A 14,194-nucleotide genomic window follows, 5' to 3' on the forward strand; every position below is an offset into this window, starting at 1 on the left:
AATGGGATACTAGAGTGTACCTGGTGTACATGATTCAATCCTACAAAGTCTCGGTCACTGAACTGACTCGTTTCATTATTTTGTAAGCTGATTCACTGACTAACTGAAGCGAACTGACGTTTTGACGCACTTCGCTTTAGAATTTAGATTCATGTCAAATATGTGTCTGACCGAAGCGCGAATTTGTGTAATTATCTGGATTTTGTATTGTAAAATAAATCAGTAAAAAAAACAAATCAAGTGAATTACAAATTGTTCCGCGTACGGGTTATTTTTGTTTCGTTTAAGTTTTCTAGTCATTGTCGCTTTTCTACGTTTTGTTGTGTGTTATGTGTGTTTTTGAAAATGTCATATTGACTTTTGCAAAGGTTTATTATTTGAAACAGAAAGAAAACTCCTCGCTAGTTAATATTCATGCAGTAATCAGATAAAATGAATAATGAAAACAACGGGATCGGCGATAGTTTGATGAATTATGAAATAAAGGAAGAAATTATTGATCTCCCATTCGATCATATATACGCGATTGCGACGCAAAATATCGATTCACCTCCTACGAATTTTTTACAAACAAGTACTGGATATGGTTTTTCGGAACACTCGGAACACCAATCTAGGATAAAAGAAGCAAATTTTCAAAATGAAATGGATAAGTTATCAATATGTTTAAATGCCAACCAAAAGGAAATCCAAAAACTCAAAAATCTGTCACTGGTTCATTTAGACTTGATTCAAAAACAAAACGATCTTATTATCAAGAGAGATAAACTTTTGAGTGATTATAAATTAGAAATTGAAATGGTAAGTTCCCATTTATATCAAAGTTTTTCTCTATATGTTTCCTTTACTTAATACATAAGCAATTTACTGTGATATCTAATTATATGAATGCCACATAATTTATTCTTATGTGGTTTAATTATTAATCTCCATTATCTGGGTTCTGGACTAATAAGGGATAAAGACTGTGACAATAATCTAAAAATGGAATAACCCTTTTAATAACGATTTTTGAATATTTTTTTCTTATTGATTTTAAATTGTATATTTTTCTTATTGATTTTAAATTGTATATTTTTCTTATAATCTGATGATCAAAAACAAAACAAATCTAGATAGCCCAGGTTGTATAAGTATAATAAAATAATATTTTCTCTAAAAATTTAACTGAAATTAGGCACTATTAACAACTAATTCATTATGATGTATATGACAATTGACTTTTCTATAATATAGATTAATATTATTATGTATACTTATGATTTAACACATAACATGAAATGCCATCTGGAGACCTATGGACCTGTATTTCAGAGATTGATTTTGCTTTGATGGGATAATATCAATATTAACTATGTTATTTATCTAACTGTTTTGAAGGAAAAAAAAACTGCTCTTTACCTATTGTAGACATTATGCATGCAGTCATGGTGGGATATGACAATCACCAATCGACACCTGCCAGAAAAACTAAAATCTTGTCTTAAATATATTTTTGAAAAAAGTATACAATTAATTAGTAACTATTCAGAACAGGGATCGGTAACCCAGTGCTCGCGAAGTATTTTTAAAATGCCCATCACTAGTTTTATAAATTACTTTTCTCGGTGTGGAAAAACGGATCTGCTTAAAATTTTAGTCCATTTTACTTTAATTTCTGAATACTTTTGTTGCAATACGATACCTCAATACATTATCTCAAATTTTTTTTTTCGCAGATAAAGATCATTTGATACCCATACTTGTAAGTATGGTAATGATACGTTGATACAATGAAATCGATACTTTTCTTCGGTTACCGTTCACGATACTTGTTCTTTTGATATGACATCCCTACTTGTAAAAATTTTGTTTACTGTTCAAAAAGTGTTCTTCAATATACTATTATTTAAGCTTTTAAGGAGTAAAAAAAATTACTTAAGTATATTATTTGCCTTTGGCGATTAAATTTTTTGCATTTCCTATGGCAAAAAGTTGTCGATGTCTGATCACAAACACACATTTTTTAGGGTGCCATGAAACGTACAGGTTTGAAACCACTGCACTATGGTCTATAATCAGGGCCAGCCTGGACACTTTGGCACACCAGGCAAACGATATTCTCCACACTCCCTTATCCGATGGGTACTGTGTATAGCCATTTAAGATGGGGATTTGTCTAACTCTCCAAAAAACTCTTTTCAGTCCTAATCACTTCGCTATTTTACCAGAAAATTTCTTTTCTCCATGTCATTTCTTAAGTTTGGGAATTAGAGATGAGTTGGAAATACTGTCACCAGCTTGTGTACTCAAGTCTCGGCATGCAACTACCCATACTCAGTACGTGTGGCCCAATAAACTTGTTCGAAAGCATGCGATGCGATCATCCCGACTCGCTAATTGGTAGACTTTCAATACAATTAGAGATAGCATAATACACATATGTCGAGCCGTGATACACTCAACTGTCATTGCTCTCTCTTTCTCCCCAGTTGTAAAGTTATTATAGTGAAGGATAGAAATGGTGACAAGTTCGTTTTATAGTAATAATATGGAGTTAGTTTTAGTTCCAGTTGAGTATGAGACTTATGTCAAGTAATATAGTAAATATTTTGGAACAAGTTTCGATACCAAGTATTTTTTTATACTGGTAGTAAGTATACTTAGTCTTCAAAATCGACCAGTTTTCCCACCTCTATTGGCAATAGATGATAATTACTACGGGCAAAAATGTTAGTAAGAGTGAATGTGATTGTAATTTGAAACTCAAGTCGGCCGTTGACTCTTGTAGGAGAGAATTCATGTCAGCAATATTTTGCTTGGCCAAATAATGTGGTTGTTAAATATTATTTCTTTAGTCACACACTGCAATAAATTAGAAGATTATTTTTAGTGAACATAATTAAATTTTGAATCTGTCAATAATGTCCAAAATATTTTTAACAATAAAAACATTTTTTATTGATTATTTTTATTCTTTCAATTGAACATATTTCAATCCAATTAATTTATTATTATAGTCAACCTATTTATTTATCTTCTTACAGTTTTACGTCCCCCTAAAGGAACAGGACGATTTGGCACAGCTGAGTGGGCGTCGGGGCAATTGAGCACTGGGACAACTGGGCGCCAAGACAAGTTGTGTCGCACAGTTTAATTATTCGTGAAGAAATAGACATACATTACAATTGCATACAGAAAGTAGGCAAAAGAAGTTTAATGAGTTTCTATCTGCTGAGTAGTTGTAATCCATTTTGCGCTTAACATATTTGCTCTTTTTAAAGAAATATTTTATTTTAGTCAGATATAATAATTATCAATCCGCAATAAAAATATTTCACGCGCAAAATGTATTCCAATTACTAAGTAAATAGAAACTTATTAAACACCCTTATCTACGTTCTGTTTCAAACCTTAATATCTCTATTTCATTAGACTGTGTAGGATCGACTTGTCTCAGCACCCATTTATTTCGATGACCAATCGTCCTAGCGCCCGGTCAGCTCAGCCCACTCAGTAACATCGAATCGTCCTAGACCCTCTAAACAATATGCTTTTGTGTACACAACACGTATTGTAGAATCAGTGACAATATTCACTTACAATGTCTTAAGTCTTCTCTAGTCGATTATTCCAAGTCGTATCCTTTCTGCACTTAATTTTTCTTCTAGACTATTAATTGTGAGGCGGTTTGTCAATGCTTGATCATCCATAGATGTCATGCAACAGGCCCATCTCAGGCATTAGATTTCGATAAATCACAGGCTCATCAAAGAGCTTGTAGAATTTATGATTATAGCGACATCGCCAGATAAGATTTTCCACTCAAACTCTATAGCGTAGCTTCTGGGATTCACTGACAGTTAAAATTCTTTTCTTTACTCTAGCACAATACTGTTATCAACAATGTCTTATATAGGCAGACTTTTGTGTTTTTTGATAATCTAAAGGATTTAAGGGCCTATGGAGACAATGATAGTAATCGTTAGTGCTTATGATTTTTTTTTAAATTCCATCACTCATATTGTTATTGCAATTGACCTGTCATCTAAGGTAGATAATATACTCATCAACTGTTTCGATGTATTCGCTTAGTGTGAGGTGACCCTGTAGTGACGTTGATTTGGCGAATGGTATAAATTTGATTTTTTGCATATTCACTTTTAGTACCATTCTACCTGCCACTTGCTACAAAGCAACCAAAGTCTAAAGATACACCGTACATTGCGAAAAGCTTTGTTCATACCTATCTTATAAGTTTAGTAATGTGATCAAAAAAGTCTCACATTTCAATATTGTATTAAAATAAATAGTCTGTCGCCTTAGATATAGAAATCGAATAGAATTCCAATAGGCTATACCCCATACACTACGACGTGTGAGTATCCTACGAAAATTAACCACACATAGATGTGCAATAGTGAGTGTTGGATTCTTCAAATACATCAATATTGAATAAGCATTGGTGCATAAACCGAGAGCAGTTGTCAGAACGAAGGATAAGCGTATTCTTAACACGTGTTTATCCCATATCCTTCCACAGTTGAGATCGGTTGTGGAAGATCACTGAGTTCCCTGGAATAATATTTAAATTTGGGACAGGTTAAACTTGGTTTTAAGCAAAATGAAAATAGTTTTGTAATCATGTTTCATGTAATTAAGTTTCGTTACTTTAACTTATTGAGTTAATTATTTAAATATATTTTAAGATACCAATGTAACTCAATGCGAATTAATTCATGTAAACATTCGCCAAACAATGTCTGTCCACACTGGTCGACGATTTGTGTCATTTAGAGCTTGATTTGCTTTAACGGAACATCTGGATTACTGACCACTGTGGCTGCTTAGCATGCCAAATTATATGTGTAATCTTTTTAGCATGAGCTGGCAGGGGTTTCCCTTCATTTCAATATAGTTATAAAAATATCCGGAATATAGATTAGGAGTCGAAACGAAAAGTATTTAACCGGTTCTATGCCTTCAGCGAATTTTCTCGCTCTATGAGGCCGTGATCGACAGGCTGCACATACAATTTTCGCAAGTTATCTTGTCCGACTTTAAACTCATATTACTAGCCACTGTCGATTTTGATTTGCATAATGAATAATTATGAAATACTAAGCCACAAATTATCAGTATTACAGCAATTTTAGTAAGATCTTTGCTCTACATTCAACGTGTATCGTTAACAATCTGCGGCCTGTCAGATACTGCCATAGTAATTCATTAGGCATAGGAAAGGTTAAGTATCTAGAACTCATTCTAAAAGGTTGGACATTCGGTTATCATATAATGTAGAAGGACAAGCAAGCCGTATCACTGGGCGACATCCAAAACATACTATTGTGAGACTTAAATTGATTATGCAGTCCTATTTGTATCCCATGAATGAACACGTAATGCATACAATTTTGAGTTGAAAATAAATAATATCAAACAAGGGGCTAATTTTTCATCAGTTAAAACATTTGCCCCCTTTACGAATTGGATTGCTTTCCTAGGTAATACAATTTATTTATCTATTAAAACTAACTCAATCAAATGTTCTATTTCAGTTAAAGATGCGTCTAGATAGAATGGAACAGCGGTCGGATACACAACATCAAGGCCCCCCACCACTTGTAAGTCATTTTCTCATTCATCATTCTTGGAAACATGTAATTCAGTTACTACATACTTGTTCTAAGGTAACTGATAAATTACCCTCCAGACATTAACCCATTAATATGATAATAAAGAATTAACAAGTAAATAAAATGATAAAATATAAAGTTCATGAAATTCTGTTACATGACAAAATGATCACATAAATTATATTCAATTCTACAGGTGTTTTTTAAGTTGATTGCTATTTCGGTTATAACACCATTATCAAGACTACAAGACTACATTATCAAAACGACTTGTCTACGATTATGTATAAAACTCAAAGAATGAGATGAAATGATCTCGCTCTCACCTCTCTCATATATACTTACATGGAAACCATATTAATTTCTGTTACATGTTTCTGTAACAATTGTAATCTTTATTAATATTTTTATTGACATAATAAGTAGTAAACTAAGTACAAACATTTTCTGTTAACGATTTTAATATTTTTGTAATTGAATTCTCCCCTCTCTTTATCTCTAAAATGTGTATATTTTACATTTTAGTATAATTTTACATTTGTATTAATATTTTTCTGTGTCAAATAAATTATTATTTTATTAAATTCATTTTAAAACATTTATTTTGCCAAATAAATTTTTGTATTCATTATTATTGTTGTGTTGTTTGTTGTAATTTTATTTCAAGAGTCATTTTTATACAGGGAGTTTTTGAAAACAGAGGGTTGTTGGGTTAATTGTCCAGACTCTTACCGTAGGTTAATGAATATATGAAGAATCAAAGATGTTGAAGAAACCTTCCATATTATAAAGATGGAGCTTAGATGTATTTCTTAACGTTAATACCCGTCTTATTAAATTTACAATAGAGCTATGGAGATGCTGTGACGTCTAATAATATAATAACCATATTGTAATGAAAATCTTACTTACATCCTTTTCCACATATTAATTTTTAATTCATTCATTTACATTTTAGTTGTATGGCAACAGGTATAAAGATACAAAAACGTTGTGACGAGAACATGAAAGACAAAATATTACTAATTCATGTCATTTTTAGTTTATTATTATCATTTTATATTTTTATTGCTGTTGAAATCGGGTGACTTCAATGAATTCAGATAAATTATTAGTGACATTACTTCGATGACAGCTTTGGTAATCAATATGAAATCTAAGAAACACCGCTGTGTTGGCGATAAATACTTGCATGCAGAAATTGAACACAGACGACAAATGTATATTGTATGGTGATATGTCAAGAAATTTTAATCAAATCAGGAATATAATATTAACATCAGTTGTTTCACAATAATGAAACTAGAAATAACGGGTCCGTTGTTTGTAACTGTAACTATAATAATTAATTGTAGCCGACAATTTATTATTTATATGCCCAACTGCGTGATAAATTTATAATAATTGTTTTAAACCAAGCCCCACGGAATTTTTGTATCTATTCCTTCCTAGATGAGTAAAGTTAGTTATACCCCGACTTAAGCGAACTCAGAGTTATGCGGTTCTTGATTTTTTCATTTGGCAACACTGCCGCCCCTTATGTTCAGTGTTTCTCTTGGAGTCATCAAAACATTCAAGGCTTACTACACGAGGCAAGGAATAAAAAAAAATTAACTTGCTACAAAAAGAAAACGACAACAAACAGGAAAACGTAAAAAAAAGAAGGCCTTTATGAAGCCATCAACATCGAAATAACTTGTACGTAACTCAATTATTTTTTTAATATTTTGTACATATTAATATGTAGGTACAAAGAACTGCAATTTTATTAAATATTTTCTAAACTAGTGTTTTTGTTAGTCATTGGTGCCAATTAAACAAAATTTGTATTTATTTATATGCAAAGGTGTACCCCGACTTACACGAATTTTGTCGGACACACCTATCGCGTAACTTTGGTGTATTACTATATTTACTCTTTTATATTAAATATTATCGTTGTAATATTTGTTACAATATCTTACAATAAGAAATTTCAACTCATTTATTAATAATAATGGTTTTCACATGACATATTAAGGCTCTACATTAGTCATGGAGTTAACTGGCAGTGCACACGTATGGCCTGTAAAAATACACAATATGTGGTTTCTTAATTCTGATCTTTCATCAACTGAATAGATTCGTATTGTGGTTTTCTGTTACTATTTTCATTCTGAGATAAATCTTCATTGGATTCAGGATTTCAAGAATAGACTTTTGTGTTAAAAATTACTCTCCGGCATGTGAAAATTTATGCCGCAAAATCTATGAAAAATGGGTTGCTTATTTTGACCATTAAACTATAATTACGAATAACCCTAGTAAAACCTAATTTTTTGTATACGACGTATATGTTCGACCATGTCCGATCCTAATAGGATCATATGGGCCTCCATAGAGTGGAGGTTTGTATTAATAGATTTAGTTTTTACGAGAAATGGATGTCAGCCACTCTCTCAACCTATTAGGTCCATACTCTGACTCATACATAAATTGAAAAACAATATGTGCACTTGCCAGATCCAGGATCTGACCCTGAGACCCACGGTGCTATAGGCAATACGCTTAAGCCACGCGGCCATCGTGGGTGCATAGTAAGGTGCGTTTTTATATAGTGAAATTCAAATATGGAAATCAATATTATATTAGGTACTATTGAAATGACCAAATTTTTCTTCACGATCAATCGTTTGGGCACCTTTCGGATCAATATTAAGATGATGCCATCTAGCCACCAAAATTCAAACTGTAGATTAATGGCCAGTGTGTCATAGAAGTGAAACCTTGAATTTCGTACATAATTGGTTCCCGTAAATGTGTATGAATGTTATATTTATTTACCAGAGGAGAGGGGAGCGACTGCTTTATTGACAAAAATCTAAATTTTAAGTGATGTATGAAACAGCGAATTGTACGAAAGTAGGAACAAATGAAAGTCATGTGCCATCTGTGTATGATTTTACTGAAAATGAGTACATATTTATACCTAAAGTATCATGTCTTTCAGACCCAACTCACCTTTTGATTCTATTCATGACAAAATCCTGAAATTCCTAAAACCAAAAAGCTGTAAGAATTCTTTTTGACATATGGTATATTGGTTCTCAGCTACTTACAGACAGAAGGATATTTGAAAAACAATTTCACTAAATAGTATCATATTTCAAAGATAAACATAATTATATTTTTCACAATAATAAGTAGCTCCAATTACAACTGGAGAATGCTGCTTCAGCAATACTATACTATGATGTATGTGTGTGAATATGCCAGTTGCGCACAACCTGTTTCCTGCTATGTGATTTATTGCGTCCTACTGAGTAAATTAAGGATGTTAATTTTTTTTTATATAATGATGAATATGTTTTGAAGATGACATATATCCGCAGGCACCGAAACAGTGAGCAGCATGTCTAAACTCAGGATGAAATATATCTGTACCTCGGAGACAGACAGATGCTGTTTTTATCAAAAATGAGTTTTTGGCAAAATAATTACGCCTACGATGGCCGAGCGGCTTACCCATCAGCTTATAATGTCATGGGTCCCAGGTTCGAATCCTGGGTCTGGAAAATATACATATTGTTTTTCAATTTGTGTTTAGACCTAATAGGTTGAGCAAGTGGCTAACATCCTTTTCTTGTAAAAATTAAAATCTGTTGATACAAAACCTCCACCCTGTGGAGGCCCATATGATCTTATTAGGATCAGACATGGTCTAATATATATATATATATATAAAATAATATAATTTTGATGAAACTATTTTTTATAATAGATAAGGGTTTAAAAATTCTAACTCATATAATAAAGAATATAGCCTTGAAATAAAGGACGCAAGTGCCATGCTCTCTTAGAAGCAGGAGGATGCAACTCCATAAAAAGTATAAGAAATATGACCAGATATTACCATATTGCATTATATGAATAAGTTTTATTATTTATTTTGACCAGAATGACAGTTTGCAAATAAACCAAAGCACCACACACTACTAAATAGGCACAGTAGGTTATGTTAGGTATTTTTGGATTTTAATCACATCTTCTGGGAATCATGTCATGTGACGGTTGAAAGGGATAAGCTACATACTCAACTATGTCTGACATTTAGTTTGGTTGATTGACTATTATGACCTGAATACTATAAGGGACAATTACACACAATATCAGTTGGTAAATTTAGAATATTATACGGAGAGAATGATATCTTAATCTTAACACCCAAATCAAGAATCGTGCACACTCCAGTGCACGTGATTAACAAACAGCGTCTCGAGAGGTTCTTCATAAGATGCTCCCAGCATAATTGCACAGCGGTATCAACAAACGGGAATATCTCACTTAGCAGGAGGTTTTTGGGAGAAACAATACACCATTATAAGAGCCTAGAGTTTTCGGATTACAGGATACTAGGCGTTTATGAGTTTAATTTTCGGAGATGTGAAAAAAAGTACAACAGTCAATCTACGTGAACCATCTATGCGTTTGCCAAGTACTTGACTGATCAAGATACTGTGTCAGAATAATGGGATCTTTTTGCATTTAGTAAAGGAAGCCATTGAAGTACGTGTCACCAATGATATTATTAGGGACGATAGGCTATATTTCAAAATTCCATGGCATACTGTATGACATTTTTATTAAAATCCAATATATCGTCTGGAAAAATAGTGTCGATTTACAAATCAACCAGCATCTATTTCAGTCTTGAGAAATTTTAACTGCATCTCCAACAATTTTCGATGCAACATTTATTGTGAGCTAACACCATATTTAACTACATTAACTCTTAAAAATGACCTGTCCAACCAGTCTGAAACATCAAGGGAATAGAAAAAATGATGTGAGCACGTTAAATACTCAAATACTAACAAAATATCATGAACTATGATATAGAAGGCTAAGTAGGTACTAAGAGGAGCGAAAACATGGCTTCATCCATCAGTGGATCAACTCTGGCTGATAATGATAAATATGATATTATATTGTTATTGTGTATGTATTATGATTGCAAAACTTAAAAAAAACTTGAATTCATAACCTCAATTTTGTGCTGTGTGCGGTCACACTCATCTAGATAGACACGGTTCATTCTGGTATAGAAAGAGTCAAAAAAGTTTAGGATTTTCACCTTACAACTACTGAGAACAACAAATTTTCTATTCAATTCTAAACTATCCTAAATCCCTATTTTTCGAAATACATTTTTTACAGCAATTGATTCTCTATGAATTTTCCAATATTTCTGTATAAACCTAAATGCATAGGATTATATTGAATTTAAGAAATAATTATTTTCATGCCACTTCTTAAGTAACCTAAGTGACATTATTTGCCAATGTTTTCAAAAATTTGAAATTGGAAAAAATTCCCCAAAATTAATTGTAATTTGAAACAGAAAAAATATTTTTTTAATATTTCGATATTATAGAACTATATTTTCATAATTTATAAATTTTGCTTTGCTGCACATTTTATGGTTTGGCTTTTAGGATAGTATAGAATTGAAGAGACGATTAATACAAGAGGGACAACCCTTAAATTGTCCATTCAATGGGCTTGGAAGACTACAACAACAATAAAGTAGTAAGATTCAAATCCACATGTCAACGAGGCAAAAAGATGTAAATTCATACCTACTACTTTTTTTAATAATTGTTTTTTATATTGAAAATTTAATTGAACATGTGCTTTAATTGAATTAAATAATACAAAAAAATTGATCATCTTTTGTCTATGTTCTTTGAAGTTATAGGCATTCATCTAAAACAGGGTTAGCGAACCTTTTTACGTAGGCGTGCCAAAATTTCCCAAATATTATTTTTCGATTGTGACGTGCCGAGCACCTTTTCATAGGGAACAAAATGTTTTTTCTAGCCGAAGGCATAAGTGTCTTTAATTCTTTGAATATTATTTTTTCTTGTTTAAAAATTTTTCAAAGAGATCGTGGGAGCGTTTTAACCACCCTTCTTTCATGCTTCCCTGCCGCCTGATGAGGTCAGTGCAATAATATTATGTGTGATGCATAAAGCGTAAGGACCGACCTATGCAATTAAACATAATGCTTATTCTTGAAGAGTATTTGCCTGGTATTTTTTCTACTACAAAGCAAACTGCCATTTATGCATGAATTTCGTCGTTTTTATTTCCCGATTGGAAAATAATATTAAAAACCGACGAAAATATGCATGGCTATGTCGTTATTATGCTTTAATATTGAGTATAAGTATACCTAGGTATTTATATACCTATATTTATTTGTAATTTTTTTTAAATTGTTAGGTAAGTACCTATATGTATTTTTTCTCTTCAAAATAAAACATTCACGTGCCATAGGTTAGCCATCACTGATCTAAAATCTAAATTGTTTTTTGGCTCTCCTGAACAATTGAGAATATGGCAGTTACATCTGTCTCTGAGGTACAGATATTATTATCTGAGACATTTATACCCTGTGCAGTCCACGAACAATATATAAAAAAAAAAAAATTCGTGCTACTGAGAAAAAGGTTGTGCATCAATAGTGTATGCACATTGGATGATACAAGTCATACAAATATTACTTATGAGTTTTGACAGATTTTTGTTGTCTATTATCTATTCTTGTGTTTCTCCACGTGTAAGTAAGTGACGTGTAGTGATTTTTAAAATTTGCGTTTTATTAATTAATAATATTATACTAACATCAGAAAGTGTAAATATATTAATTATCTTGCCGAAAGAGTACTTTGCATGTATGCAGTGCATACTGGAGGTAATTTGTTAAAGTTCTGTTAGTGAAGTGTTGTAACTATCAAAAGCTTTGGATGAACAATCCCCAAAGCAGTAAACATCACCAGGAATTACGCTTTTACAATCATCTCCAACTAAACTAAAGAAGATGTCTATAGAGTGATATTGTGACTATTTATGATCAATCTACGGTAGGGAGTCCTTCGAGTAATCAACCCTCAAGCGTCAACTGTTCAACTGCAAACTCGATGACGAGGAGTGCGAGAAAACAACGCTCGGTGGAGACGCCTATTTATGATCAATCTACGGTAGGGAGTCCTTCGAGTAATCAACCCTCAAGCGTCAACTGTTCAACTGCAAACTCGATGACGAGGAGTGCGAGAAAACAACGCTCGGTGGAGACGCCTATTTATGATCAATCTACGGTAGGGAGTCCTTCGAGTAATCAACCCTCAAGCGTCAACTGTTCAACTGCAAACTCGATGACGAGGAGTGCGAGAAAACAACGCTCGGTGGAGACGCCTATTTATGATCAATCTACGGTAGGGAGTCCTTCGAGTAATCAACCCCCAAGCGTCAACTGTTCAACTGCGAACTCGATGACAAGGAGTTCGAAAAAACAACGCTTGGTGGAGACGCCTATTTATGATCAATCTACGGTAGGGAGTCCTTCGAGTAATCAACCCCCAAGCGTCAACTGTTCAACTGCAAACTCGATGACAAGGAGTTCGAAAAAACAACGCTTGGTGGAGACGCCTATTTATGATCAATCTACGGTAGGGAGTCCGTCGAGTAATCAACCCCCAAGCGTCAACTGTTCAACTGCGAACACGATGACAAGGAGTTCGAAAAAACAACGCTTGGTGGAGACGCCTATTTATGATCAATCTACGGTAGGGAGTCCTTCGAGTAATCAACCCCCAAGCGTCAACTGTTCAACTGCAAACTCAATGAAAAAGAATGCAAGAAAACGACGCTCAGTGGAGACACCTATTTATGATCAATCTACGGTAGGGAGTCCTTCGAGTAATCAACCCCCAAGCGTCAACTGTTCAACTGCGAACTCGATGACAAGGAGTTCGAAAAAACAACGCTTGGTGGAGACGCCTATTTATGATCAATCTACGGTAGGGAGTCCGTCGAGTAATCAACCCCCAAGCGTCAACTGTTCAACTGCAAACTCAATGAAAAAGAATGCAAGGAAACGACGCTCAGTGGAGACACCTATTTATGATCAATCTACGGTAGGGAGTCCTTCGAGTAATCAACCCCCAAGCGTCAACTGTTCAACTGCGAACTCGATGACAAGGAGTTCGAAAAAACAACGCTTGGTGGAGACGCCTATTTATGATCAATCTACGGTAGGGAGTCCGTCGAGTAATCAACCCCCAAGCGTCAACTGTTCAACTGCGAACACGATGACAAGGAGTTCGAAAAAACAACGCTTGGTGGAGACGCCTATTTATGATCAATCTACGGTAGGGAGTCCTTCGAGTAATCAACCCCCAAGCGTCAACTGTTCAACTGCAAACTCAATGAAAAAGAATGCAAGAAAACGACGCTCAGTGGAGACACCTATTTATGATCAATCTACGGTAGGGAGTCCTTCGAGTAATCAACCCCCAAGCATCAACTGTTCAACTGCGAACTCGATGACAAGGAGTTCGAAAAAACAACGCTTGGTGGAGACGCCTATTTATGATCAATCTACGGTAGGGAGTCCTTCGAGTAATCAACCCTCAAGCGTCAACTGTTCAACTGCAAACTCAATGAAAAAGAATGCAAGAAAACGACGCTCAGTGGAGACACCTATTTATGATCAATCTACGGTAGGGAGTCCTTCGAGTAATCAACCCCCAAGCGTC

At 33.8% G+C, this 14,194-nt stretch overlaps 1 protein-coding gene across 2 annotated transcripts in view; it reads left to right on the plus strand.

Moving 5' to 3' along the window:
- Positions 1–145: 145 nt before the first annotated feature.
- The window catches only part of LOC147080028 (uncharacterized), a 38,298-nt gene continuing 24,249 nt past the window's right edge, over positions 146–14,194 (plus strand). For both annotated transcript variants that reach the window (XM_085947758.1, XM_085947765.1), the window contains exons 1-2: positions 146–801; positions 5,538–5,603. In XM_085947758.1, coding sequence (XP_085803884.1) covers positions 433–801; positions 5,538–5,603 — 435 coding nt within the window. In that variant the 5' untranslated portion in view covers positions 146–432. The remainder of the gene's footprint in view (positions 802–5,537; positions 5,604–14,194) is intronic.

This window comes from Rhyacophila brunnea, unplaced genomic scaffold (assembly GCF_057557595.1).
Source record: "Rhyacophila brunnea isolate RB1 unplaced genomic scaffold, BYU_Rbru_1.0 scaffold_1, whole genome shotgun sequence".
NCBI lineage: Eukaryota > Metazoa > Arthropoda > Insecta > Trichoptera > Rhyacophilidae > Rhyacophila > Rhyacophila brunnea.